General features: G+C 25.3%; 7 protein-coding genes across 16 annotated transcripts in view; 3 read left to right on the top strand and 4 right to left on the bottom strand.

Annotated features, from left to right (window-relative positions):
- The window catches only part of LOC108000035 (microtubule-associated protein Jupiter), a 70771-nt gene extending 63507 nt beyond the window's left edge, over positions 1–7264 (bottom strand). For 4 of the 7 annotated variants that reach the window (XR_009829491.1, XM_062073739.1, XM_062073742.1 and 1 more), the window contains exon 1: positions 7102–7264. Coding sequence is in view for 6 of the 7 variants with exons in the window: in XM_062073739.1 (XP_061929723.1) it covers positions 7102–7157 (56 nt within the window). In the remaining variant the exon portion in view is untranslated. Of the gene's footprint in view, positions 1–4142; positions 5577–7101 lie in introns of those variants that run through there. The other 3 variants (XM_062073740.1, XM_062073743.1, XM_062073745.1) reach the window with 1 other exon arrangement.
- Positions 7265–7358: 94 nt separating this feature from the next.
- LOC108000113 (inhibitor of growth protein 1) lies at positions 7359–10496 on the top strand. The gene is made up of 3 exons (XM_017060295.3): positions 7359–8226; positions 8606–8809; positions 8892–10496. The coding sequence occupies exons 1-3, from the start codon at positions 8091–8093 to the stop codon at positions 9467–9469; spliced, it is 918 nt and encodes a 305-aa protein (XP_016915784.1). The 5' UTR covers positions 7359–8090; the 3' UTR covers positions 9470–10496.
- Positions 10497–10810: 314 nt separating this feature from the next.
- LOC108000094 (ubiquitin-conjugating enzyme E2-17 kDa) lies at positions 10811–14287 on the bottom strand. 3 transcript variants are annotated; one of them, XM_017060275.3, is made up of 4 exons: positions 14146–14287; positions 13123–13203; positions 12815–13019; positions 10811–11353 (listed from the first exon to the last, which is right to left on the bottom strand). In XM_017060275.3, exons 1-4 carry the CDS (start codon positions 14187–14189, stop codon positions 11198–11200), a joined length of 486 nt encoding a protein of 161 aa, XP_016915764.1. In that variant the 5' UTR covers positions 14190–14287; the 3' UTR covers positions 10811–11197. The 3 variants fall into 3 exon arrangements, with proteins under 3 accessions (XP_016915764.1, XP_061929731.1, XP_016915773.1); XM_062073747.1 differs by lacking the exon at positions 14146–14287 and adding an exon at positions 13355–13485; XM_017060284.3 differs by lacking the exon at positions 10811–11353 and adding an exon at positions 11799–12123.
- Positions 14288–15526: 1239 nt separating this feature from the next.
- LOC108000136 (programmed cell death protein 2-like) lies at positions 15527–17721 on the top strand. The gene is made up of 4 exons (XM_017060329.3): positions 15527–15669; positions 16101–16531; positions 16603–17058; positions 17140–17721. Exons 1-4 carry the CDS (start codon positions 15559–15561, stop codon positions 17402–17404), a joined length of 1263 nt encoding a protein of 420 aa, XP_016915818.1. The 5' UTR covers positions 15527–15558; the 3' UTR covers positions 17405–17721.
- A 66-nt stretch (positions 17722–17787) lies between these two features.
- Positions 17788–19856, bottom strand: LOC108000128 (complex I assembly factor ACAD9, mitochondrial). Its single transcript, XM_017060316.3, has one exon. The coding sequence runs from the start codon at positions 19675–19677 to the stop codon at positions 17818–17820; it is 1860 nt and encodes a 619-aa protein (XP_016915805.1). The 5' UTR covers positions 19678–19856; the 3' UTR covers positions 17788–17817.
- Positions 19857–20132: 276 nt separating this feature from the next.
- LOC108000167 (dynactin subunit 4) lies at positions 20133–22558 on the top strand. 2 transcript variants are annotated; one of them, XM_062073671.1, is made up of 10 exons: positions 20144–20395; positions 20513–20583; positions 20661–20857; positions 20946–21088; positions 21165–21324; positions 21406–21589; positions 21653–21702; positions 21805–21848; positions 21905–22095; positions 22165–22558. In XM_062073671.1, exons 1-10 carry the CDS (start codon positions 20267–20269, stop codon positions 22382–22384), a joined length of 1389 nt encoding a protein of 462 aa, XP_061929655.1. In that variant the 5' UTR covers positions 20144–20266; the 3' UTR covers positions 22385–22558. The 2 variants fall into 2 exon arrangements, with proteins under 2 accessions (XP_016915862.2, XP_061929655.1); XM_017060373.3 differs by having other exon boundaries at positions 20133–20395; positions 21653–21848.
- A 216-nt stretch (positions 22559–22774) lies between these two features.
- Positions 22775–24097, bottom strand: LOC108000156 (small ribosomal subunit protein uS11A). Its single transcript, XM_017060364.3, has 4 exons — positions 23952–24097; positions 23447–23603; positions 23298–23385; positions 22775–23050 (listed from the first exon to the last, which is right to left on the bottom strand). Exons 2-4 carry the CDS (start codon positions 23593–23595, stop codon positions 22832–22834), a joined length of 456 nt encoding a protein of 151 aa, XP_016915853.1. The 5' UTR covers positions 23596–23603; positions 23952–24097; the 3' UTR covers positions 22775–22831.
- Positions 24098–24117: the final 20 nt, after the last annotated feature.

The following is a 24117-nucleotide window of genomic DNA, read 5'->3' as shown; positions in this document are numbered from 1 at the left end:
TGGAAATACCAAACATTCCTGTATCACAAACATCAAAAACTTCCAATCATAAATCTCAATTTGCTACTAAAAAAAGAAAAGAGAAATTCAATATGTGACAACAAATAATTACCCTCGATTTCATATAATTAGTCTTTGGATATAAATTAACCTTTCAACCGCGGCCAATTTTTCAAATTTTCTACAACCGCGGATGAAATATTTGTTTTTCATATCTTTAATTATAAAAAACTCCTTTTAATACAAAAAAAAAGAAAAAGAAAAGAATTTAAAATAAATAAGAAAATATGCAGAACACAATTTCCACATCGAATGTAACTAAAGAATTGAACACACGGAAACAAATTCGATAAGAATTTGGCATAATTCGCAACGATGACGCAGAATGCGAGACTTTTAAAACCGGTCGAATGAGAGTAGAGAACACGAGAACACGGTGCAGAGGATCGGTGAAACGAGTCGGCGGAGAAAAGCGACGTTCCCACTGCAACAGGACACCAACGAGCACACCGTGTGTCGCGCATTTTGCACGGATGCGTGTGCAACGACTAAGGATGGGATCAAGTTCGATACGTATCTACAAATCCGAATCAATTTCGATATTCGTGTCTCGTTCCACGAATACTACTCAAAAGCAATAAGATTTCAATAACTATACTTGAAATACATTTATTCTGGAAAGAAATATATTTATTTCTATCAAAAAGATGTTTACAAATACTTCGATGTTAAAAAGAATCGAATTGTTGTTCACATACGCGAACAAAGTAAAAGTTTCGAATCCGATTATAGTTCAAATCTACTCGCTAGATACTTGATCCCATCACTAGGTACGACACGGCTCCAGTCGCGATGTATCGGATGAAACGCGACACGCCCATGGAATGGAATAAAGAATAACGTGGATGAAAAAGCAATGGAAATGAATGGAAATCGTTTTCATTCATCGACCGCGCGAGCGCGTGCGTGCGATCGGTAAGACGGGCACGTATATACAATGTTTATGCAGAGCGATAAGTTCGTGGAGAAAGTGCTTTAACGTTTCGAAGAAGTTTCCTATTGTGATGGGAATTTGGTTGATAAGAATTTGCAGAAAACGTCTGGATGATTTCGAAATTAAAGATACAAAAGGTAAAATTTTGTTTGTCAAAATTTAAAGATTGAAATCTCAAGAATCGTTCCTCTATCTCAAAAATGTAGTGAGAAAAAATTTTAGATTTGAAAAATAAATAAAAAATTTTTAACTCGATCTAAATTAAATTTCCTTCGAAATCACATTGGAGATTATTATTATCAATTACGCGCGAGAAGCATTCCTTCAGCTCCAATTCTCATTTAACATTCAACGAAGAGAATGCTTTACCTTACTCGTGCTATCAACCCGCGAGGATCATAAATCATACCATATTCTCCTCGCCGCACGCGGCAATTCCTACATCCATTAAAACGATGTCACCGCTCGACAATTTCTTCTACGACTTCCTCGATTGCCGGTGGAACGCGACACAGATCCTATCGACGTGTATCAACCGGAATATCTTTTCATTATCAACGTCCTGTGCTCTCCATGATCTTGACGAACAAAGTAAGAGACTTGTCCGGGTCGGGTTCGAAGATCAACGCAGATTCTTTGTGTTCCTCACAAAGCAAGAACGAGCACGATCCTTCTTTGTCTTTCCAAACAAGAAGGAAGGAGAATGGTCGCGCGAAACACCCACGCGAGACACTACAAGTCACCACGAGAATGATCATTATTATCTTGAGTGATCATCAGCCTGTACGAGCGACCCTCCCTAGAAAATTGACAGCAATTAGACGACGGAAAGAGAACAAGGAAAAGCGGGGGGAAAAAAATTGATAAATCGAAAAAACGACGGTGACTGGAAAGGTCGATGCTCGATACGCGATAGAATAGTGGAGTCTGACTTGTTAACGGATTTAATGACCAGCCTCGATGTCTTTCGTAAATAAATCACCTGCATTCACTTCGACGAGACATTGAATATCACTAACATGAGGTTATAAAGGTATATCAATGTGTAATAACGCTTCGTTTCCTACATCGATATGTATATATAGTGATGGAATTAAGTAACTCGCGAGTATTTCAAAATTTATCCGATTAGATCAAATCTTTTATAAGTATTTTGAAAAAAAAAAAGTATTTTTAAATGTTAATATTTGAAAAAAATATACGTAAAGAGAATTTTATAGAAAAATAACATAAATAATATTATTTTAAAATTATTTTTAAATTTTTGGAGGGATTTGTATCAAGCATATAATAATGATTTTGGCTATTGAAATTTCCTGAGCTTCGTATTCAATTCTAATTTTGTCTAATTTTTAAAAATTACAATATTTTATTAAAAATTTTTGTAATTAAATTATAATAAAAATAATTACAATAAAAGAATATATTTCCTGTTTTTAAAAATGAAATAAAATTTATAAATTTATAATTATTTAATGTATGAACATTGGTGCTGTTTATGGAACTTTGCTTTGTTTATGGAAAATTGAATACATAAAAATGAAGAATATAATGCACACACCAGAGTGTGATACCACGAGACTGTTATTCACGAATGTTCGATATGATATTCAGTGAAATCCGGTCACATGAATGTACAGTACAGAGTCTTGTTTAAAAACGAGTTCTACCTACACGACAAAGTGAATCGTGTCACAATCGCCTTGCCTTTAATGTCTCTTTATATAGTATATATTTAAAATTATATTATAATATAATCATAAAATAAAAGCATAATTATATAAATTTTACAGATATATATGTATAATTTTTAAACGATTCATAAATAGCAATTTTATATCACTTACCAATAATTATATATTCCAAATGAAAAAATGAAAATAAAGAATTTCCCAAAATATCATTCGTATATTAATTAGTTATAGATAAATATAGATTAATTAAGCTTTAAATGACTCAATCATATCAATAATATCAATATTTTTATATAAATATATATGAATATGTTATTGTATTGAATTATTTATAGATTGGAATGATTTATAAAATTCATTAAAATATGATTAAAATTTTCATATATACATACATATATATATTATATTATATCACATTATATTTCTTTATCATATTATATTCTCTTCTCCCATTATTTTTTTGTTGTTTATATAAAATTGCGAAAGAAAACTATATCTTTCATATTCTTAGATCTTATGAAATTTGAAATTTCACTTATAGAATAGTATGATTCCGTAAACTTATAAATATGATAGGAAGAGATGGAAGTATGTCTGTCCACTAACTCGCTCTCGTTACACTGGCATTAATCTTTGTACTGTTTCGTGTCTGAAAGTGGTGCGAATATTCTTGTTCCATACAAATATCTCACAAAAATAGAAACTATAGACTTCGAAATTCCTATTCTTTTTAAAATCGTAAATCATTATTCGATTGAAAATCGAAATTTATCAATTGACAAATTACAAATCATAATATTATTAGATATCAATGAAGAATTTCTATCGAAATTTTATAATTTTTATATAATTTAAATATATGATAAAGAACTTATATTTCTATATATTATATGTATCTTAGATTTTTGAATCAAGATTATTAAATTATAGTAATAGCACATACGAAAAAGTTAATAATAAATATTTATTCTATTCGGAATAATCCGAACATATGTCGATCGAAATCGCAAGGACAGATATTTGTATCGCCGAACACAAAATACGACAGATGTTCCAAATAATAGTTTTGATGAACCGTTGAACCATCACAAAGATAGAATTGTAAAAATAAACGAAAGAAAATTTCACAAAGAGTATTCGATCGATAAAACAGAGAGCACATGCGAGAAAAGCAACAGGCGGGGACACGGAACGCGCCAGCCGTTGAATTCGCGCTTGATTCTATCACATCAATTCGTGATAACGACTCTATCGCATTTATGAAAATATAATTTCGATTATTCGATAGAGAAAAGATTATCAAACTCTTGATCGAGCAAATTTGAAAAAAAAATTTTTCGAGGTTAAAAATGGACTGTCAAAACATAAATGAGAAAAAGGGTTGCATGTTGGAACATAATCAATGAAAAACACGGAAAAAAGGTCACCAAAAAAAAAATACTTGTGGCACAAACCTGGTTTTGAAACGCTGTGTATCGTCTTGGCCAGCCCACATTTTTCCTTAATCGCGGATAAAAAAGACTTCTTTTATACTTTCCAACTTGAAAATTACACAATAATGCGTTTCGATGTCACGACGCGACAATTCGTGCCGGTTATGCACGTACAAGCAAGTCTACGACGTGGGTCAATCAGGCTGGATCACGCCGCGGCTCGAGTTCCTCTTCCGTTTCTTTCTTTGTCGCACATACGCACTAACGAATATGAGAGAGAAAGATCACAGATAGAAAAGCGGAGGGAAACTAACACACGCTACACGAGGAGGCGCCACCTCCAAAAAGTCGAGAAGCAGGAAAGGAAGCGTGCCGTGTTCTGTACAATCGTGAAATCCACTGACGGTAGAGAGATCGACGACGTCGCAAGCGCTAACTTGCGTAGGGAGAAATGATCCTCGTGCACGTGTGCACGAGGCTTTAAGCCGGTTTATTCAACGCCTGCGAAATACTATGTGGACAACCTCGAGGGATGTGTCCTTAAGTACAGTCACGGACACGATCTACAGAGACAACTCCCTTTGGTTATTTCTTCGGTCTAGTCAGCAACAGAGGTTATATTTATCCTTTGAATCGTACTCTTTACGGATTTTCTTAGACATGAGAATACCTTGCATTTGTCCATAAATAGAAGTATTGATACCATTTGTTTATGATTATACATAAAATAATTCTCTAATATTTCAATTATTCGTTAAAATCGTAGATTTCTAAACTTGAGATTATAAAAAAATATTGAATAAAAAACAGCAAAAGTATCAATAACTATTTCTATTTTATAAAATAAATATTAAAAAATAATATTTATTTATTAAAATTCAATAATCAAATATTTATTGAAAATCTCTAATAATTATACTATTCTTTTTTTCTAATGCATACTATATTATCTGTTCATAACAAAGATCATACATACAAAAACGAATATTACAAGAATATTCGAAAATGAAACAAATAGAAACAGACAGAATAAAGAATACGGATACAATATTGTATCCATGCAATTATGAAGCTTCGAACCTAAATGTACACGCCTCTATGCAACATGCTAAGAACTATACAATGCCGAATGAGTCACAACATGACTCGTGTTTCAGAACTATGTATATTCGAATGCATTTCAAGAAATTATTTACAAAAAAAAAAAGATATTATTTATGTATGTTTTTCTCTCATATAATGACTATTAAAAATATTCATTTTTTTGAAATATATAAATAAACAAATAAAGTTTTTGTTATTTTCCGTTATTACCATTACGAAAATCGAGTAATTTTAATCTATATATAATCTATATAATTTTAATCTATATGTTTTATAATTTATTAAAATTAGTTAGAGATTTATATTAAAACCAGTTGTGTATCGTCAGAAATAATAAAATACTTGTTTAAAATTTATCTTTATATCTTATATATATTTTTTATTTTTTCATTTTATCAATAAATCAAATACTCTTTTATTAGAAACATACATTGCAATGTTTCGCCGCTATCTGTGGTAAACCACTAACTTTTTTTTTAAAAATGTCAGAAATATGATATTGCTAAAGCAAACTCACTCACCAACATTTTACAAAATAAGAAAAGATTAATAAACTACATATACTTTCTTAATTATAATATTTATATTTTATATTATACATGACACAAATGAAATTAATAACATAATATAATAAAAATCCTTATTCTATAAAATAAATTTAATCATTAATTATTAGTTATTAAAATCAATTTAAAAATAATTTTAGAAATTATAGTTGTGATATTATCATTTATTTATCAATATTATTATTGATAAGATATCATCAAATCAAATAAGAAATCATCTATTAAAAATAAAATTTATATAAATTTATATAAATATTTTTAAATATTTATTATAAATATATACTTATATATTTATAATATAATATATTATAACTTAAAATATTAAAAAATAGAATTCTACTAAATATTGCAATCGAATTTTTGAAATTTATAACACAAATGACACAGCGAGCGCTATCTATTGCCATTTCTTTGCACTTACATTTTATTTAAGATATTACCGACGCGATAATCCTCACTCGACGCAACAGTTAAATCTTATCATAATAAATTTATATATAATGGAATTTTTACATAAATAATTTATTAGAATTGAAATTTTGTTTTTTCAAAAAATTTGAAATAAATTAAAATAAAAAAGATTATACATTTTACTTATCTTCAAAATTATATCTAATGCAATATTTTAAAAAATTGAAAATTGCAACCATTTTTTAATAATAATAATAATAATAAATAACATTATAGAAAATTTATAAATATTTGATTTAAAGTTAATATTAAATTCAACAAATGTAATTGTAAATGACATTCATTATAGAAGAATTTTTATTTATATTTTTCATTTACGTAAATACATAATTTATTAAACTTCTTCAAAATATACATTAATTTATATTTAAATTGCAAATAAATGTTCCTAATTTTCATAATTTTCAATTTATCAAAACTTTACCAATACGAAAAAAGGTTCATGGATTGTCCAGTTATGACCGGTTCAAACTGACGCACCATGCATAACAAAAAAATCAGTAACCAACAAGACGCCATTAATTTATTTTTATTATTATTGAATTAATATTTTATATAAATAATAAATAAATATTTTTATTTTATATAAAAATATAATCCTTCAAAATAATACAAATAAAAAACCTATCAAATAATAAAATTTAAACTGTTAAAAGATCAAATTTTTTAATAATTGTTTTTAGAAATAATTAATAATGTCAAAAATATATTTTTATTGTAAAAGGTTTAATCTTTTACAGGTTAAAATAAATAAACGATACACTACTGGCAGAAGGAAAATAGGATTTCTTAATATAATATTTGTATAAATAAATCGTAAATATAAGCTTGTCACTTACTTGCTAGATTTCTTCTTCTCATCGCTAAATCCTTGAAAGGTTCCTGTGGATGTCATCTTCTAAAATTTAAATACAAGGAAACGAATACTTTTAGAACAACCGTCGCGCAGTTTTTGCGGCACGCAAGAACACAAACACGACTCTTTCTTCTACTTACCGAACGAAATCAAATAGGGTTGTGATACGGGATTGGTAGGTTGTACTACAAATTTTGACGTCAGAATAACTAGTCAAATCAATGTTTAAATTACAAATTCTTTATCATAAAAAAATAAATTATAATTGAATACTTTTTTAACATATAAAAAAGTTTTGTAAATTATTTTTTGTAATGAATATAATTAAAAATTGTTAATACAATATGAAATAATCATAATTTTAATATAATGATTTATGTCACTTTATTACCAAACTTTATAACTGTTATTCATAATCTAAAATAGATATGAAAAATTATATATATAATTTTATAGATATATATATATATATATGTAATTTTATAAATCTCATCTTTAATTATATTATAACTATGTATTTTATAAAGATTTTTAATATTCCATGCTTGCCAATTATTTATAGTAAATTTTTACTTATGTATAATATAATTGCATTTTATAGTGCCTCGCATGTGATTTTGTTTATTGAAATACATTTATAAAATTTTTTTAAATTAAAATAGCATTATTTATGATAGATTTATGTCTTGTTTCAAAAGATAAAGATGTAGAATTCTCTTAGAAACCAGCAGCCATGTTTGTTCCTTGTCATAAATACAGATGGAGTATCTAAAAAAGTCTTATAAAAGTTTACTTATATTCTGTATGATTTGATTGATCTTGATTGGTGTAATTATAAATGAAGTGATAATACATATCTGTATAAATGGTGCGACAAGTTCGAAAATCTAATACAGTGACATTCAAGAATTTGTCATTAAATGGATCATTTTTATTTTTTAACCGTCGAAGGAAATTTATAAAAGAAAGAAGATGTTAAATCAAGCTGTAGTCGAAGCTTTATATTCTGCAACATATATTGAAAATTATTTAGATTGTGTAGAAAACTTACCAAATGATTTACAAAGACATGTTTCCCGGCTTCGAGAACTTGATGCCACTTGTCAAAGTAATTAAAATTAAGTTTAAAAAGTTCATAGTATATTATTGATACATTTTTATTACAAATAATTTTTTTGAATTGAAAAATTCATAAATGTTTTCATAAAATATAATATATAAATGCATAAAAATAAAAAAATAGATATAATAAAGAATTCAATGATATTTAAATTATAAAAATTTACATTTCTTTGTAAAATAAATATTAATTTGAATATGTATCTATTATTTTTTACTTTATTATATCGTGAAAAAAAATTTAATTTTTGTTTTTCATTTTATTTAAATTTTTATAAAAAAAATTATAATATATTTTATTTAATTAACTTACAATATTTTTCTAATTATATATATATTTTTATATATATTTTTCTAATTTAATTTAGCATATTTACGGGAGGTAGATCAACAGCAAGAAGCATTGCGAAATGATACAGATTTGACAGTTAAAAGAAGAGCACTTTTAAGACTTCAACAAGCCTTGATTGCAGCACAAGAAATAGGAGATGAAAAATTGCAAATAGTTCAACAAGTTCAAGATCTTATTGAAAATAAATCCAGACAATTAGATTTAGATTATCGTAATCTTGGTATAGCTTTTTTTTGTTAATTATGTATATTTCATAAAAGTAAACAATTACCAATATTTTTTATATTTTAAATTTTTTATAGATTTTGGAAAAGAACAAGAAAATAATGAATCAATTCGTGAAACAAACACAAATGTGACTTCTAATTCTTCTGGTAATGCAAATAATTCAGAAAGACAACCAAAAAGAGCTAGAAGGACAAGAACAGAAACAATGGTTGAGTCTTCCAATACTATGGATATGATTGTAATGACAGAAACACGTTCAAATTCTTTATCAAATACAAGTAATGGTAATCAAAAGAAAACAACTACTACTAATACTGGTAAGAAAAAGAAAAGAAAATCTAGACAAGGTAATCAGCAAAATCAACATCGTGAAGATACTCCACCACCACCAGAGGATGATCTTGCAATAGATCCAGATGAACCAACATATTGCCTCTGTGACCAAATATCATATGGAGAAATGATATTATGTGATAATGACTTATGTCCTATAGAATGGTTCCATTTTTCATGTGTTTCATTAAGTACCAAACCAAAAGGCAAATGGTTTTGTCCAAAATGTAGAGGAGACAGACCAAATGTTATGAAACCTAAAGCTCAGTTCTTAAAAGAATTAGAAAGGTATAACAAAGAAAAAGAAGAAAAATCGTAGCAGGAGAAAATTGGTGAGCAATTTAAATATTTTGGAAGACTTAATTCAATTTAAAGACAGCTTCTATGATATATTTTAAGTACTTTCTGAAATCTTATTAAGCAGATTGATTTGTGATTTGTGAATTAATGAAAAAAATAATAGTTTCATAAAAAAAAACAAAATTATTCTGTTATTAAATATATAATTGTATAGATATGCGTGTGAACTATCATATAATCAACTACAGTAGCAGATAAATTATATTTGTATAATATTGGCTATTGTAAATATTGTGACAAAACTAAATAATTACAGTAAAATAGATACTTTGTAAAAAAAATATGTTTTAAAATTGCTTTATATTTATTCAAAAATTATTGAAAAATTAATAGGCCTCTATACTCTTGAGCAATAATGTGTGTGTAAATACCATTTATCTATGGTAATTATCTAAAATATAATATATTTCATATTTAAATTACAATAGCAGTATTAAAAGAAAAAAAGGAATTTTTGTAACATAAATTAATTGTGTCATGAATAAAATGACTTAAGATCAACATCTTTTTTAATTAGTTTGTATTATAGTATATAAAATCTTATTAGTGATTGTCATTAATTCATTATGTATTAAGTTTCATTTATAAAATTCTGTTGCATTATTTGCAAAATGTATATTTATATAAGAAGTATAGATTCTTATGATTGCATAAAGTTTATAAAATTACATACATAAATGAAAATTATACATAGAATCTCTAAAAAGAAATTATATGTATAACTTTGTTTATTGATGAGAATTTATTTTGTACATATGAACATTGTATTTTTAGGATATAAATTCTCTTTAATATATAATGTACAATATATTTAATAAGATATAATTTTTTATAGTTGAATAAAAACTCTAACATATAGCAAAGCATATTGTTTTTTAAAAACAATTTAAATAATGCTTTGCATAATTATAAACAAATTTTTTATTAAACATGTTTATAAAAAACGATTTTAATGTTTTTATTAAATTCAATAATTTTTATTATGAGAACTGTCTTGGTTTTTGTTTACCTTTTCCCCATCTATTGTTTATAAAATGAGATTAATGCATATTGTTATGAATAATGTTTCAACTTTATTAGGAAATTACAAGAAATTATTAATAGTATTATTATTTAAATTGATTATTGATTTTAATTCTATACTATATTATTTATACATTTTAATTGTAATTAAAACAAATTATTTTTTAGTTTTCTTATTACATATTAGTAATTTAATTTATTTGTTTTAAAGTTATTTTATGCGGATCTTATATTTATATGTAGCTGTTAATTGTAATGTAAATTAATGTTACAAAACAGATAATTATATGTATATTTTTATTTTTATAATTTTGTTATGTAATAACTGGGTTCCTAATTATAAATGAGCAAAATAATATACATTTTATTTATGTTTATAGATAAAGATCACATAATGCACAGTACAATTCCACATCACTCCAATGTTCTACACTTTTTTACATATTTGAAACATAATTAATATTAAATAAATTTTTTTATTTTTATATTATAAAATTAAATACCACTTTAAACTAGAGTGTATAAAAAAAATTCTGTAGAACAATGGAGGATTTAATGTCTTGATTTACTAGCATGGAAAAATATTTCAGGCCATGAATTAAAAAATTAAAAAAGAAAGACTCAAATAAACATCCTTAAAATTCTGAATGAACCATACTTAATGTCAGCGGCTATCTTCTGTATGACTTTCTTGGAAGTTCAACCAAGACTGTTCTACAATAGCATCTACTCTCTTCTCATATTCCCGCTTATTTTCTTGATATAATCGTGCAGCTAATGAATTTGCTGGAGAATTTGGATTTGGTTCATCCAAAAGGGACTGTAACAAATATTTTAGACTTTGTTATGATATAACATAAGTTTATTCTAAACATAAACAGCACAAAAATTTAAAGAAAACCATAAAACTATAAAGTGAAATTATGTATTTATTATATGTGTATATATATATATATATATATATATATATATATATATATACATATATATACACATATAATATATACGTATATATATTATACACATACATGTGTACATATATGTATATATATATATATATATATATATATATATTTATATGTATAAGTGAATTTATGTACTATATGAAGTACTTAAATTTAATTGAAATATATTTCTACGCTTATGAAAGACTGCTTTGAAGCACAAAAACAAAAAGCGCCAAATACCGATTATTTTCTACCATTTAATATTACTAATTTCAATCAAATGTCGATTTGTTATCAAATATCGAAATAAATAAATACACAATTTTATAATAATTTATTATTCAACATCGTAAAAATTCGGTCTAATGTTGCACATTGTGGTAGTTCAATAGAGCTTTAGGAAGAAACATGCTAATATTTAGCGTTAGCTTCTTGGTAAGGCTGCACGTTCTCCACTGTATTTGATGGCTGTAGGTGGCTGATTGATGCTGCAATAGCATTGTGGAAACGCCTGCGACTAATCCGTAAAACTCTGCTCCACACAAGCCTTCACTCGCTTCTCGTATTCACGTCGGTTCTCTTTGTACAGTTGTGCTGCCATTGAGTTGGCAGGTGAATTCGGGTTCGGGTCACTTAACAGCGACTGCAACCACATAAGTCATACTCATTATACAAAATTCTTTAATGAAGCATGGCTATAATTATAAGTAAATGATGCCCTTACTTGGTATTGGTGATTAGAAGTACACACGTAAGTCAAATAAATTACAAGCATAAATTTAATACTAACATCATATGCAAATAACTTTCAAATTTAGTGAATCAGACTTTGCTGAATTGCAACCGCTGTTAAGACAAAAACTTACAAATTTTTTGAATTTTTATATGTGAAATTATGTGAAATTTTAACAATTCTTAATATATTTCTATAAAACAATAGAAAATTAAGCATATTCTATTTTAATAATAAATAATAAACAAATAAGCATTTAATTATTCTGAACAATTGTGAACATTTAATAATTGCCATGCAAAATATATTTGTTGTATAAGAAAACTTAATTTCATGTTATAGAAAAAAACATGATAATATGCACAAATAAAAATTAATAATTATATTTTAATATTTCTCAGTTAATTGTAATAAATTTATTATTGTTTTATTACTTATTATTATATTAATTTATGAAATTTAGCATGCAATTTCTTATTGTGATATATGAATTAATGAGAATAAATAAAATGCAAATAGAATAAAAAATAATGTCATTAGATGTTTGAGAAATATTGATTCGAACTAATTATAGATGTAAATTATCAGGTGTTTTAAATACCTGTATGGATGTTAAAATAGCAGACACATCATAAGTAGGGCTCCAACGATTCTGTAATATGTCCAAACAGATGCCTCCATCAGCATATACATTAGGGTGGAACATCTTACTAATAAATCTCACTGTAGGTGGTTTGTTTGGATATTCTTCCGTAAATTCTATTGTAAGTTTAAAGGTACCATCTTCAAATGGAGTATCATGTGGTCTAAAAAAAATAATGAAATGTGCATTAAAAATATAATTATTTTTAATAATTACAATTTGAAATTTGAATTATTATTTTAAAAAATATTCATATATATTCTTACCCAAATATAACTGCATTCCATATCATAATATTATTGTCTGTAGGTGCTCCTGATACTCCAGTGGGTGGATCTTCTTGTAATCTATTCATAAAAATATTAATTACATAATTAATAATAATAATAATTAAAAAAATATTAATATTTATAATATTTTTGTAATATTATAATATTTTTTATATATAATATATTAAAATAAATAATAAATAAAAAAAATGGATTTAAATATAATTACTTTATTATTTAAAATATATAATATCAAAATTTTTTGTTAAAAAATTTATCTTATAAAGTATTTATCTTATTCAGAATTGCTTAATATAAATTTAACAAAGAGAATAAATTTAGATTTTTAGAGGTCTCAATGTCGCTTCAATGCTTTTATATATAAAACAATACCTTTTTATATTTTTTAATAATACTATATATATATATATATATATATATATATATATGTATATACATACATATATATATATATATTTATATTCTTTTTTCTATTGAAAAATATTTGTAACAAAAGTAAATAAACAAATAATGAAAATTATATGAAAACTATTAATATCATATATTTAAAAATATCATTTATTTTTTTAGATTATTTTATAAAATAATTTTTGAATTATAATATCTAAGAAAATTTTCTACGAATTGAACGAATATGTATGAAAACTAATAAAAAATGTGACAATATAAACAAAAACATAATTGTTCATAAATGACATACTATTTTCTATTATTTTTTAAATAAAATAAATATAGTTTTTCAAATTATCTATTAATCTTTGATAAATTTGGTTAGGAATACAAATGAAACGTAATAAATGATTATAAACACCTAATAATAACTTTGTAAGATGGGCTACAATGACGTTCGAACGTTCTGTAACCTGATGAGTGTTGAAAAAAATTTTCAATGATTCAGAATGTACAAAAAGGTTACAGGCAGCATAATATAAATTTCAATTACAATGGCGATGGATGACACACGAAATAATGACATAGAAATCTTGAAAATCACTATACCTCTTAAAATCTCTCATTAGTCTCCTTCTTGCGGGGGTAGACATCCCTCACAAATGGGCTCGTCGCTCCCAAATCGTTAATACGAATAAATTCCAGAACGATGCTGTCCACAGCTCACGTTAATGCTGTTTCTCAATGAAAGAAACCACAGTCCCACACGACGGTTACTTCGACAACCTCGTCACATATACAAGAACGCCTGTTGTTTCTGCTGCGTACGTCTTTACCTTTTGTCAGTCCGAAGGCCACCCTATCGCACAATACCGTTATAGGTTGTTCAAAATTTGTTCTACCTAACAGGTTTCCAATTGGCACTCGATTGTGTATTGATATTTTAACACCTTGAGTTTCCACTGTCGATCGTGGAAAAGGCCACCAACATAAAACCTACGTAATGATCACCCTGAGAAATTCGTTCACCGGACTGCCAAACCACGGACAGCTGGATAGATATACGGAGGGAATGAGGAATGAACTGTTTTGCGCATGACGTCACAAACTAAAATCGGACATCCCAACCAATAGTTTTTATTACTATATTCGTTGTTCGATTTAGATTTATTGTTTTGCTTTTAAATAAGCACGTTTTGTAAAGAAAACGATTGATTTCGAGAAACAAAGTGCGATATGTTTCTATGTAGCAGTTTTAAAAGTATAGTTATGCTATATCTAAAAAACGTCACACAATACAAATTATAACCAATCCGGAGTCCTCACTAATCTAAATGTAGTTTTCATTACAATTTTTTTTTGTAAAAATATAAATACTAAATACTAATACTAATTTTCATGAATTATAGATTGATACAATTACATTCAAAATATATATTTATAAATATATTTTTATTTTACACAATATATTTAATTCAAGAAAAAATAATAAAATATCTATTTATTACTATTAAATAAATTTTATTTCTAACATATAGTTATTAAATTTTTTTTCACGTAAAAAATTTTAATATTTGAATATTTGACTTAATGTTAAAATTATATTTCTAGGGATTTTGTTTCTTTAAGACAAAAGAAATGTTATTGGTTACAATGATTATTGAGCGCAAAGTATAATCTAGAAGTTATAAATTAGAATTATTTTTATAACATTTATTATGTATTAAAATAAATACATAAATTGCTATTTTTAATGATAATATATTGTAATATTATTATTTTTATATACGTTAAAATATAGATTGTATAAATAAAATTTAATTTTTTTACGTAATATTTACTTATACGTAATCAAAAATCGATAAGAGATGTAGGATACTGTTAAAAGCGCACGCGTGAACTGATGCTGATACCTGTCAGCTGTCCAGTGAATACAATTGCACATAAATTGAGAATTAAAATATTCTCTATCTTATTACGAAGTCTTCCAATGAAGAAATATAATAATTTTAATCAAACTTAATGGCTTGTGATAATCGAACAAAAGTGTACTTGGGATACGAAGATGAATACGTTACTGATAAACACCGACCATATATTAATTTTATGACAAATAAGATTGGTGGATTTCCAGTAAGCTTTTTCTTTATTAAAATTAAATTTTAGTTATTTATATTTAAACAAATAATGTATTTAAAAAATTTTAATTAAACAAAATATTTAAAAAATTTAATCAAATTTTTTAAATTTTTAAGTTACATTAAATTTTTTTTATATGTAAACTATTTTTATATTAAATATCATATAATTATAATATATAATTTAAATGAATAATTTAACATTAATTACTTTTAATTAATTATTAAAATTATTAAATTATTAAAAATTATTAAATATTTTATTAATTATTGTTAATTTCTGAATAACTTAATAAAATATATGTATACATATATACACTTTATTAAATAATATATATATATAATATTTATATATAAATAAATATATATATATAGACATTAATTACTTAATATTAATTAATTAATATTTATTGTTTTTATTTGTAGAACTGTTATGAAAAAAATTTACTATCATTACCACAATGTAGATTATGCAGATTGTATCAACTTTTGGCTCTTCAATTATATGTTCCATTAGATAATTCTAAATATCATCGAACACTTTATATTTTTACTTGTATAAATCCAAATTGTTGGAATCAAAATGAAAGTTGGACTTGTTTAAGAGTTCAAGTATCAGAAGATGAATGTAAACCAAATGCTTTAGATAGTAGTAGCATAGTAGTACCATCTACAACATCATGGTTGTCAGATGCAGATGATTGGGGTGATAATTTGAATGATAATTCTGAACAAAATGGAAATAATGTACTACCAAATAATATGACAGATTTTCATTTTTCTTTGCAAAAAGATGCAGATGAAAATATAAGAGAAGAATTTTCTGCATTACATGTTGATGATCCTAATGCAAACAGGTATATAAAAAATTGCTAAAAAACATTAATATTTATAAAAATGTATTTATTTATTATCTAATTTATTTTAGCCCAGCAAGTATAGAATCTCCAGTTGGTGTAGGTGCTGTGGGTAGATTAGATTCTCCTCAAGCATCAGCTGAAATTGATGGTGAAGAAAGTGAAGTTGTTTGTATTGATACTCCAATCCAGCCTCAATGTGATTTAATTAGTTTATTGCGAGAAGTAACTCCATTTCCTATTCAAATAGAATCAAATATTGATACAAAATTATCATTTGTTGAAATATTTCTTTCCGTCGAAGAAGAAGATTATAATCTAGATGTGCCACAACATGTATGTGATTTACTCTTGGAATATCAATATAAAAATCCAGACTTATCATCAAAATCTGGAGCAGATATAGATGAAGGTAAAACTATAGAAACAGATTCAGAAAAATATGAAAAAGGCATTCCAATGCATGGAGATGAAATGTTTCATAATTTCATCACTCAAATACAGAAAAATCCTGGTCAACTTTTACGGTAAAAATATATATGTAAATATTAATTAGATACTATATTATTATCAAATTTTATATATATATATATTATATTATTTTTTAGATATTCCCGAGATAATTCTGCACCATTATTATTATATCCTATCAGTGGATGTGTTGGGAAATGTAGACATTGCGGAGGTGAAATGACATTTGAAGTTCAAATTTTGCCTACATTAATTTCCAAATTAATACTTCAACCACGAGTTGAAAAAAATTTTCAAATTGAATTTGGAACTGTTTTAATATATACTTGTGTAAGAAGTTGTTGGTCTCCAATGGATTTATACAGGGAAGAACATGTTATTGTTCAAGCAGAAAAATTATAGTGATATTACAATTAAAAATAAATTTAATAGAATTCCAAACTTCCAATTTTAGAAAAACTATAGTTGAATTTTTTTTTAGAAGAATACCGTCCACCTTTTGCGTATACTTTAGAATTCATAGTACTGGTGTATAAAAATAAATCTCTAATTCCTATAATATAAGATTCATTAAAAATACCTCTTTAAAATGTTATGTTAGGATAATTATGAAAAAGAGATCTTATTTTGCTTTTAAATTTAATGTATACTAATGTATATTAATACAAGAAATATTATATACTACTACTTACATATAAATACATAATCATTAATAGAAATGTTTGTTTATTTTTTATTTCATGTATCATTTGTAATTATTTTTTATAGTATATTAAAAACAAAAATTAAATTATTATAAAAACTATATTAAATATTTAAAATGTTTTAATCAAAGGATGACTTATACAATATTTACGTTTTTCATATAAAATGTCCATTGCACTTGTGAGACATTGATCACCATTAAATAATGGACCATTCTCTATAGCTTTTGAAATTTCACATATTTTAGCATGTGCTGCAAATGTCATTTTAAGTGCTACTTCTTTTTCAAGATCTGCATTATGAGCACCAATGCAATATGATCTTGAAGAACGTGATAAGTTAGCAAATGTTCCATATATTTCTATTAATATTTCAGTTAATCTTTCCAAGTCTATATATTGTTCTAGAGCCTGTGACCCATTACGTTCCAATAATATTAAAATACTGTTTTTCAATTTATCTATACAATCTTCCATATATCTACTAGCATGAAATAATGATGGATGAAGATATTTATCAGCATTTAATTTTGAACTATTTTGAACAAATATTGAACTTAGCATATTATAAAAAGGATATTGGAAAATATTTTTTTTTTTAAATATATGATCAATCATTGTATGTCCAATGCTTTTTACAATACGTCCTGCTGCATATGTACTGGCATCTAAATTATTTATATCCATTGTTGTCAGAGCTATAGCATCATGAAATGCTTTTAAATATGATTTATTATTCATATAACTTTGAGCACCAACTAATTGCAGTCCTGCTTGTATACATTTTAAACACTTATTTGCACAATATGTTTCAGTAAGAATTTGCTCTAAATCAGCATCTATAATTTCATATTCATCTATCATTCCACTTGTAAGATATGTCATACTTTCCATAGTATACAAAGAAAATATTATTTCACTTAAAGTTTTTTTCACAATATCAAATTGATATAAATCTCTATCATAATGCCTCATTTGTAAAATATCAGGTATTAATATATTTATAAAGTTTCTTAAAATACTAATTGCTTGAGCAGATATATTTTGCTGTCCAGGCTTTAAATATTCCATTAATATATTAAATCCATCACCTGGTGTACCAATGATATTTTCACTAGGTACAATTGTATCATTAAAATTAATTGTACAAGTAGGTATTTCACATCTGCCAATTGTTTCATATACATTTGTACAATTTATATTTCCAAAATCACGTTCAACTAAAAATAAAGAAAATGAATCTGTTCCAGTCATTTTTGAAGACATATGTTTTGCAAAAACTAAGAATAGATTAGAATCTACTCCATTAACAACATAATGTTTTTCACCACTTAATAACCATGAATTTTCTTTATCTTGCATAACAAGAGTTTGAATGCTATTGATATTTGTTCCACGATCACCTTCATATACACATACTGTAGGAATCATTTCACCATTCATAATTTTTGGATAATATTTCATTTTTTGACTTTTTGATCCATATTTAGAAATTATTTGAAGTGGTGAAATATGATTTTTTACTATATATGTACCTAACCAAGGTAAACTACTTAGTGTTTCTATTAATTTCAATGATTCTGTGTTTGATAAAGTTAAACCAAAATATTCTTCACTAATATGTGTTCGAAATACTTCAAGTTTTCTAAGTTCATTTAATATCTCATTTTTATCTAATTTTTTATGAACACAACTTGATATATAAATTTCAATTGGTTTTATCCATTTAGAAAAATCATCATATCTAAGAGATATTTGTTCTGGATAAGTGAAAATTTCACTATTAACATTTTTTACAAGCAAAGCTGTTAAAAACGATACTCTTATTGGTTTTTTTTCTGGAAGAGGTTCAAATTGAGTTTCCCGATAATTACTATGAGAATCAATAACTTCATTTAAATATCTTTTAAATATATAATTAGATTTAAAATTAAAATTTTTATTATTTTTCAATAATTTTCGTGAATACATTATTCAATATAATTTTTACATGTAAAAATATATGTAAAAAAGAAATCTAAAATATGTATATAATAAAATAGTATTAATGTGGATAAAATAATATTAATATAAATATTATAATAAATCACTGTCTATGATTTCAATTACACGTTAGAAATAAGATGTTACACATTAAGATATATATATATATATATGTATATATCATTAATCAATATATTCCATGTTTAATGGTAATAGTATAAAAATAAAAAAACTATACTATTATTGTTTATCAGAATCATATAATTCATTTTATATTGACAAAATAATATGTACATTTTATATTATATATTTTCAAATATTTATTATTTGTAAAATATGAAATATTTATAATATATAATATAATAAGTTTAAAATAAAAAAAACAAAAATTCAAAATTTAATCTAATATAGGGATTTTTTATTTTAACTAAAAAGTTTACTGTACTTACTATTATACTATACGTGTATTAAAGATGGCTTAAAGAAAAGTTATAGTTTAGATTGAGAAATGTATCGCTTTATGACAAAGTGAACTGTGATTTTCTTTTTCTAAATAGTAACAAATATATATTCAATCATGTCATATTTAAATCAACCCGATTGTGTACATTATGTATGTAATTGTGGTTCTTTAAAACCAATTTCGAAGATTTATTTCTGCAGGCACTGCTCCAAAATTCGTTGCGGATATTGTGTCTGTCAAGAGGTATAATTTATTTTATTAAATATACATATAATGAATGTCAAATTATTTCTTGAAATAAAGTTATAAAAATTTGTATAAATTTTATATGTAAAAAAAAATTTTTATTTTAATTAATAGGTTGATTCACATTATTGTCCTAACTGTATGGAAAATTTACCATCATCAGAAGTTCGTCTTAAAAAAAACAAGTAAATTTTAAATAAATATGAAGTTTTAAATATATAATTATTTTATTAACTTATAATATTTTACACTTTTTTAATAGATGTTCAAATTGTTTCAAATGTCCATGTTGCTTTCAAACATTATCTACAAGAGCTGGACATGTACCTTTAAGAGTAATACCAATTGAAGGAGAAGATTCTAAAGATATAAAAACAACACCTAAAAAAGTTTATTATTTATTTTGTTCACTATGTCGATGGACATCTAGAGATGCTGGTATACCAGATCAATCTGTAGGTATGTTTATTTAAAATATTATAATTTACAATATTTTTATATCTTATATATATAAATAAAATATATTAAAATAATATATGTTAATTAGCTACAGGAGGTTGGCCTGAACAAGAAAATCCTCATACAAACCGGATTAATACTTTAATTGATTATCATAAAATATTAGCTTCTATAGAAAAACAGCAATGTGAGAAAAAGAAATTTCGACCAAAGCGTCCTTATATGCAAATTGTAATAAATTTAAAAATTAATTTAGAAAGAAATTTATTTTAAACCATGTGATTTAATTTTTTTATTGTCATTTTAGGCTATGTTTAGAATAACATCTGCTATGGTTCGTAAACGTATTGGACATCCTACAAAACCTGCTACTGAATCAACTGATCAACCATCTCCAGCTATTGCCAGTACAGAAGTAGAGGAATTACCAATAGATATTTTTACAGAACCAATAGAAATAACTAAGAGTAGGTAGTATTTATTTTTATTAAAATAATATTTTTTGTTATTTAAGAAATAAAAAGAGAATATCAATTTTCAAATATTAGTTACTACATTGGAACAACGATTACAACATCCGGACATACAAGCAGAAAATGTAAATGAATTACGCCCTCAACATAGACAATTGTTAGTTAGAAGATCACAACGATGTCGAGTTTGCGAACATAATCTCTGTAAACCAGATTTTTGTACACACTCTGCAAAGTTTAAAATACAATTAGCTGCATTGTAAGTTTATATTTTATAAATTCTTATGTCTTTAGTATTAATTTATGAATATTTTTATCATAGTTATCACGTACCAGAAGTAAGGATTGTTACTTGTGAACCACTTCGCCCAGGTAAATCAAGTGAATTGCTTTTAAAGTTTTGCAATCCAACTCAACATCAAACTCAGATAATACTTTTATCATTGGATACACCATTGACACCTATTTTAACAGCTGTTGATGAAAAAGAAGAATTTAAGCAAGAAAATATACAACAGGTAAATATTTAATATTTTCTAAATTATATTATTTTTTAATAATACAATAATTCCAGGGATCTGAATCTCCAAATTTATTACCTTCTATCGTGCGACAAGTGCCTGTAATAGAGGAAACAAAATCTATTAAAATTAATGCAAATGCAGATATAATTCTTCCTCATAGCGCTCTTATTTTGCCTCCCAGAGATGATGCTGCTGAATATGATGATACTGGTGATACTCATAATTTTCAAGATGATCCTAAGTATGAATTTTTGTTTTTTAATTTGAATATTTAATAATATACTAAGAATCTAATGTTTTTTTTTTGCAGACTTGTAATTTGGCGAAAAGGTAATAAAGCTGTAATAAAATTACATGTAATACCACATGAAAATATACAAGAAAGTGATAGTCAACAAGTTATAATTGGCTTTGTTATGCAATATGGATATGTGAATACTATTACTACATTAGAACATAAAGCACCTCAAAAATTAGATCTTAAAGTTAAACTTTATCTTACTATAGGCAATATTGTTGGAAGTGCTTAATGCTTATATCATATGAATATTAATATTTATTAATATTATAAAAATAAGTTCAATTAACTTCAGTAAATAATATACATTCTCAGGCTGCACACATATGTATTTAATATGTATCTTTTATTATTTAAATATTAATTTTATAATGAAAAGTCATTAATAAATGCATAATTTTCCTAATATTGAATTTAAAAAAAAAGTTTAACACATAAAATTAGCATATAAGCTTTTTAAAATATAAAAATGAATAATAAATACTATAAGTGTATTATATTTTGTACTGATTTATTATTATTTATATTATATTATATTAAATAATTTATTCATTATGTAAAACTTCTTTACTATTTATATATATATATATATATATATATAAAATATATAAAAATATGCAACATTTATTTTTTAAATTTTTATTTTTGTAAGTTAATAAACCATACACAGAAATATAATTTATAATCTCCGACCACGACGACCACCCTTTCTGCGAGTAGAATCAGATGGAATTGGTGTGACATCTTCAATTCGACCAATTTTCATACTAGAACGTGCAAGTGCACGTAAAGCAGATTGTGCACCTGGACCAGGAGTTTTTGTTTTGTTACCTCCTGTTGCCCTCAATTTAATATGAAGTGCTGTAATTCCAAGAGATTTACATTTCTCTGCTACATCCTATTAAAAATAAAAATATTATTTTTAAAATGTTAAATTTTATTATATATGTAACTAAACATATAGTTTTAGCTGTATTATAAAGTATTAGATGTATTCTTCTAGATATAGAAATGATTCATGTAGATACATTTCTAGTTAATAAAAAAGAAATTTGTTTTACCACATACATGAACGCTCCTAATATTAAATAATGTTACTTAGAAGCTGCCTGAATGTGGATAATTGATATATATTATAATTTCACCTGAGCAGCAAGCATAGCAGCATATGGAGAAGCTTCATCACGATCTGCTTTGACCTTCATTCCACCCGTAACTCGTGCAATGGTTTCTCTATAAGAAATAGTTATATTAGTTTTTGAAAAGAAAACAATAATTTAAAATTTCAATATACCTTCCAGAAAGATCTGTTACATGGACGAATGTATCATTAAAACTTGCAAAAATATGAGCAACACCAAAAACAACTTCTCCTTCACGCAATTGAGGTCCGAGAGATACTTGAACCTCTTCTTTTTGTACCTTTCCTCTTTTCGGCGGCATTTCTACACCTATAATATTTTTTTATTCTTTTAATAAACATATATATTTATTATAAATATAAATAAAAATAGTTACAAATAGTTATAAATTTTAGATTTTAAAGTTAAATAAAATTTTAGAATTATTACTAGTCCAAACAATTTTGATTTTGTAAGGTTATGTTTCTTGACAGAGATTCAGGCTGTGTACAAAAATCTCATGACACAAAATTAAGCCAACAGCATCTTAGCATTTAATGAATAATAAATCAATAATATAAGTAGAAATTATTTAAATATATTTATTTCATTTATTTAATACCTTATTTTTTAAAGAATAACAATTTTTTCTACAAAATAACTTTAAATTAAACTTACCGTAATTTCTTGATATAATGCGACCGACGCAGCAGTCTAAAGGAAGGCGACTTCCGGTATGTAACAATCGAATCAGATTTCGATAGTATCGAAAATCGAAATATAAATCACTATATGCGCATAAATAAAATAAAATAAAATCTAATGAAAATACACCATTTTGAAG

Source organism: Apis cerana, linkage group LG4 (genome assembly GCF_029169275.1).
Source record: "Apis cerana isolate GH-2021 linkage group LG4, AcerK_1.0, whole genome shotgun sequence".
NCBI classification, from domain to species: domain Eukaryota; kingdom Metazoa; phylum Arthropoda; class Insecta; order Hymenoptera; family Apidae; genus Apis; species Apis cerana.
The sequence above is the reverse complement of the archived record's forward strand: the minus strand, read 5'-3'. Positions and strand labels throughout refer to the sequence as shown.

Bases quoted from the DNA above. Each gene is read 5' to 3' on its own strand.
- LOC108000136 (XM_017060329.3), top strand. From the start codon at position 15,559: ATGGCTTGTGATAATCGAACAAAAGTGTACTTGGGATACGAAGATGAA. The intron at 15,670-16,100 runs GTAAGCTTTTTC...TTTTATTTGTAG, and splicing joins ATAAGATTGGTGGATTTCCA to AACTGTTATGAAAAAAATTT. The intron at 17,059-17,139 runs GTAAAAATATAT...ATTATTTTTTAG, and splicing joins AATCCTGGTCAACTTTTACG to ATATTCCCGAGATAATTCTG.
- LOC108000128 (XM_017060316.3), bottom strand. From the start codon at position 19,677: ATGTATTCACGAAAATTATTGAAAAATAATAAAAATTTTAATTTTAAA.
- LOC108000094 (XM_017060275.3), bottom strand. From the start codon at position 14,189: ATGTCTACCCCCGCAAGAAGGAGACTAATGAGAGATTTTAAGAG. The intron at 13,204-14,145 runs GTATAGTGATTT...TTTTATGAATAG, and splicing joins CTAATGAGAGATTTTAAGAG to ATTACAAGAAGATCCACCCA. The intron at 13,020-13,122 runs GTAAGAATATAT...TATTTTTTTTAG, and splicing joins TGGAATGCAGTTATATTTGG to ACCACATGATACTCCATTTG.
- LOC108000167 (XM_017060373.3), top strand. From the start codon at position 20,267: ATGTCATATTTAAATCAACCCGATTGTGTACATTATGTATGTAATTGT. The intron at 21,089-21,164 runs GTAATAAATTTA...TTGTCATTTTAG, and splicing joins AGCGTCCTTATATGCAAATT to GCTATGTTTAGAATAACATC. The intron at 21,325-21,405 runs GTAGGTAGTATT...TTCAAATATTAG, and splicing joins ACCAATAGAAATAACTAAGA to TTACTACATTGGAACAACGA.
- LOC108000113 (XM_017060295.3), top strand. From the start codon at position 8,091: ATGTTAAATCAAGCTGTAGTCGAAGCTTTATATTCTGCAACATATATT. The intron at 8,227-8,605 runs GTAATTAAAATT...AATTTAATTTAG, and splicing joins ACTTGATGCCACTTGTCAAA to CATATTTACGGGAGGTAGAT. The intron at 8,810-8,891 runs GTATAGCTTTTT...AATTTTTTATAG, and splicing joins TTTAGATTATCGTAATCTTG to ATTTTGGAAAAGAACAAGAA.
- LOC108000156 (XM_017060364.3), bottom strand. From the start codon at position 23,595: ATGCCGCCGAAAAGAGGAAAGGTACAAAAAGAAGAGGTTCAAGTATCT. The intron at 23,386-23,446 runs GTATATTGAAAT...TATTTCTTATAG, and splicing joins GTAACAGATCTTTCTGGAAG to AGAAACCATTGCACGAGTTA. The intron at 23,051-23,297 runs GTGAAATTATAA...TATTTTTAATAG, and splicing joins CTGCTATGCTTGCTGCTCAG to GATGTAGCAGAGAAATGTAA.